Below are 4,042 nucleotides of genomic sequence, written 5' to 3'. Positions count from 1 at the left end.
CCCTGACAGCCACTGAAACACGTGGCAGAAACTTGGCCGTTAAATTAGCGTAGTTCGGCCGGTACTCGAATTCTCTTTTGGGGCAGCCCGATTGGCGTATCGACACCTGCCATCTCGACGTCCTTAAATTCTCTTAGACGGCGCCCTAACTTATCTGGCTGTTAGGGCTGATTCCGCAGGGTTTCGTAAACGATCGAGTTTCGAAACTCTAACCAGGAGAGACCTTAGTCGGTGGAGTACTTAACGTCGGGACGTCTAATCCTAGTTGGTCTGATGGGGTCGAGAAGAAAAATATAAATTGGATGTACGTATATAGTGAAATCAGGGTACGTAGGAGGACATTTGGCATATGCGATAAATCTATTCCAGGGGGTGGCTCACCCTTGGGAGAATCGGAAACTGGCTATGGAGTTTATGAATTAGTGGTAGTTCCGGAAGTCACCTACAGAGGGCGCAGAGGACGGATATCGACTGGGATACCCAGGTTGGGTTTACGCGGTCCTGGCTTCGGCATGCGGCTCTCTGCAGGGAGATCGATTGCGATCGATCAGCTGACTGTACAAAATTCCACCCCCCTTTGAGGCTTGAGATTCATGGGATCACGGAAGACCGCTAGGATGTCACGAAATTTTTGGTTTCAGTCAATGTTGTCAATTTATATATTGATATTTGGTGGGAATGAAATTAATTTAGTTAATTTTTGCAATTAATTATTTTCAACGCCCTTCAAAGGGTTGGTAATTTTGCGGCTGAATCTCTCCTACCGGTCTTCCCGTTTATATTAATAGTCCTTGTGGCGCGTTCCCATGACAGTACCAAGCCAATTTACCCAGGAATCAATGGGCGACGAGCATAATCGCGAAAGCCCTCTCCAGAGCCATTCACTTAGCTCCTCGCGTACTACCCCGATTGCCGATCCTTACTCCGGTCCCGGGTATGGTCTACGTGTGTGCACCAAACCGCCTCCAAGATTAGGTACCCCCGTCATTACGTATTCAACGGGGCTAAAGCCACCCTCGAAAGTTTCAGCCTCGGCAGCCAACTTCCTGACAATTTGCGAGTTTAAGTGTCGCGTGCGCACTCTCGGGACTGCGGCTCTTTCTCTATGAGAATCCTTATGTAGGTGTATGTATATGACTAGGCCCCAGCCTGCTCCTTCAGCCGAATGAATATTATGAAAAAGTAAAACTACCATTAAACTGTTTAATTGACAATTTGAATTGGCTAATTAACACGTATCTATATGGAGTACTGTTTGTAATTTTTAAAAATTCCTTGTCCATGTCCATGAGACATGTGGGAATCTGGAAGCTTGACCTGATTACCTCATAGGGGTACCCTAGATCTATCATGCTCCAAATTTTCATACTCCTGGTTCATCAGAGTCCTGTAGGATTGATTTGATCAGACCGTGTCAGGGAGTCTCTGTGGGACTTACCTGGGCCCCGACGAGTCCTGCTCTCAGTCTAGGTATGTCCGTGTGACTCCAATCAGACCTGGCCCAGGGGTCGACTCTCCCTAGGTCACTGCTCAGATTGACCTCACCTAATTGATTGTGAACGAATTTCCTAACGTTCCAGGGTAGATCGTTGTGTCTGGAGAAAAGGAATTTTATAAATTTTACAAAATTTAATTTATAAATTTTTGAGTTTTTATATGTTTGTATACGTATATTACCCATCGATCAACGGCACTTCGGTCAGTATCCTCCTGATGACGTCCAATCTCTGCTGATGCGTCGCCGGCGCCGTTTGTAATAATAAAGGCAGACACAGACCGCCAAGAAGAAGCGCCGCCACCAGGAGTAAAATCGGCGCCAGTACTCGACATCTTCTTCGAGGAGTTTCCTCTCTGCGTTCCTTGCTGCTTCCGCTGCTCGGCGAATCCTCGCAAGGCGGTGGCAACCGGACGGTCCCGTTACAGGGCGCCACATCCGGCAGTTCTGTTAGGCACGTTGTCTGGGGAAGAGAAGAGAAAAACGAATCAATAAAGTACAGAGGAAAACGCAAGAGCAAGATAAAAGCCAATGGGTGGCTGAGAGAGAGGAAAATTGAAAAACTGAAAAAAAAAATTAAGATATACAGACGCGTTAACTATCCTCGATCAGGTGATTTTGTACCTAGAACGTCCTGACGCTATTTATTCCCAAGCTTATGGCGTAACGACTCCATTTCGTTTTATGCGATGCCGGTACTTGTAGCGTCGCGACGCTACGCGCCTCTCTGCTGGTTTCGCGTTTCTTTTGTTTTTTAGCCCATCGCAATGCGCCTCGGCAAACCCGTGTAGTTTCTATCTATTTTTTTTTTAATTCTGTTTTATTCTTCTCTTTCTCGATATTCACTCGCGAATAAATGCTAAGTTCGCGAGTAATCGAAAATTCGAATTTTTCTTATGGAATCAAGTCGATTACCGGAAGTCACTGTGAGTAATGCATTTATATCCTGTTACGAAAGTAAATATATATATTTAATTTCAAATATGTCACTTCAATGTCACAACTGTCAATCGATCGTACCGAGCGAGTTGTCTGTTTAACCGTTGCACCATAAAAAGTCGTTCAGGTTATAAAATTGTATGTCAATAAGAAAAATAGAAGTTCAAGCGATAACAGTCTAATAGTAATGCAACAATATACCTGATACTCGGCGAATTAATAGGGTTAAGACACATTACTTGGAATACTGTAGTAAATCGGATACCGACATTCCGCATTACCGCCACCGTGTTCAGGAATAGAATGCACTGGCTGTCTAATAAATCCTGGATAATTCTGATCTCGAGAATTGATAGTAACGACGCAGAGACTATACCAATCTGTATCTGGGATCGAATTACGTAGAATAATTGTCTGGAGAGACTTTTCCGTTTCCCCACGTATACACGTGCTATTAACTCCGAGACGAGATAGTTCGCGGGAATTCCGGTAGATGGCGCAGATGTTGAAAACGGTTAACGACGCAACGAACGCTTCGGTAATGTCGGTAACGTTAATTCGTTGAATTCGATATTTACCCCAATTTGCTTCTCAATGGTGACTACACGCGTCTGGATGGGCTGGATGGAACTCTTATGCAGCAGCCAATTGAATATCGACTGGATACATAATGAAGTGCGCCGTGCAATCCCATTGAGCTGAGAACGCGGGCTTTTTGAACGTCGGCGAATGGAGTTTTGTGGTTAAGTATTTTTTTTTCTCTTATTTCTTGTAAACGAAGTAAAGCCGACGTTACGAGAAAGTGAAAGGGATATCTTTCTCTTTATATTCTTCAAGCTCTCCCTATCTTTGCTCGTCTTATTCGATTCTCTTTATACCTTCGACTTTGATCGAATGATGCGCGAAAGTGCGAGAAAAAAAATTACAATTAAACGAAAAACATCCTCTCGTCGATTTCACCTAATTACGTAATGCCATCGCGACGCCCCAAAGCGCAGGATAACCGGAAAATTTTGTTTTTCTAATTTTATCAGTTAACACGACCAGCTGGACGGAAGCGTCGCGACGTCAAAAGAACACTTTTCGAGTTTGTAGTGTCTAATAAATTATTTTTTTGATTTCAATCCTCAAAAAATAATCGCCTACCGATTAACGAAATAATTTTTTCAACCCTAAAATTCGTACTCTCACTCGTCATTTACTAGCACCTCGGACGTCCGCCTAATTAAGCAACGTACCGAAAGTGTCGTAAACACCCTTAAAAACGCAACCTGCTCATCCGGCGTCGCTTAATTAATTACGAGATACACTAACTAATTCGAAGAGGGTATAGCCAGGGTGTATAAGTGACTTCTACGACCCTACCCTGTACATATACTAGGTTCACCTTTCAAGTACCGTCATCCTAAAGGGTTATATATATATATATATATATATATATATATACACCCTGTCTCCCAGCCCCTCAGACTATACTAAGAACTGCTTTTTCTTTTTCCTAATCTTAAAGTAATTATCGATAAAAATTACGATGGCGGTACATCCTCTATACCGTCTACCAGTACAGCAGCTAAGACTGTCGGTCACCAGGAACCACCCCCCCCCCCT

At 43.7% G+C, this 4,042-nt stretch overlaps 1 protein-coding gene across 7 annotated transcripts in view; it reads right to left on the bottom strand.

Moving 5' to 3' along the window:
- Window positions 1–4,042, bottom strand: part of LOC107271483 (dipeptidase 1) — a 47,435-nt gene that overhangs the window by 17,114 nt on the left and 26,279 nt on the right. For all 7 annotated transcript variants that reach the window (XM_015747536.2, XM_025088717.1, XM_025088719.1 and 4 more), the window contains 2 exons: window positions 1,678–1,958; window positions 1,439–1,595 (listed from right to left, as the gene is read on the bottom strand). In XM_015747536.2, the coding sequence (XP_015603022.1) occupies window positions 1,439–1,595; window positions 1,678–1,958 (438 nt within the window). The remainder of the gene's footprint in view (window positions 1–1,438; window positions 1,596–1,677; window positions 1,959–4,042) is intronic.

This window comes from Cephus cinctus, unplaced genomic scaffold (genome assembly GCF_000341935.2).
Source record: "Cephus cinctus unplaced genomic scaffold, Ccin1 Ccin1_scaffold0980, whole genome shotgun sequence".
Taxonomy (NCBI): Eukaryota; Metazoa; Arthropoda; class Insecta; order Hymenoptera; family Cephidae; genus Cephus; species Cephus cinctus.
This window is presented reverse-complemented; position numbering and strand designations above follow the sequence as displayed.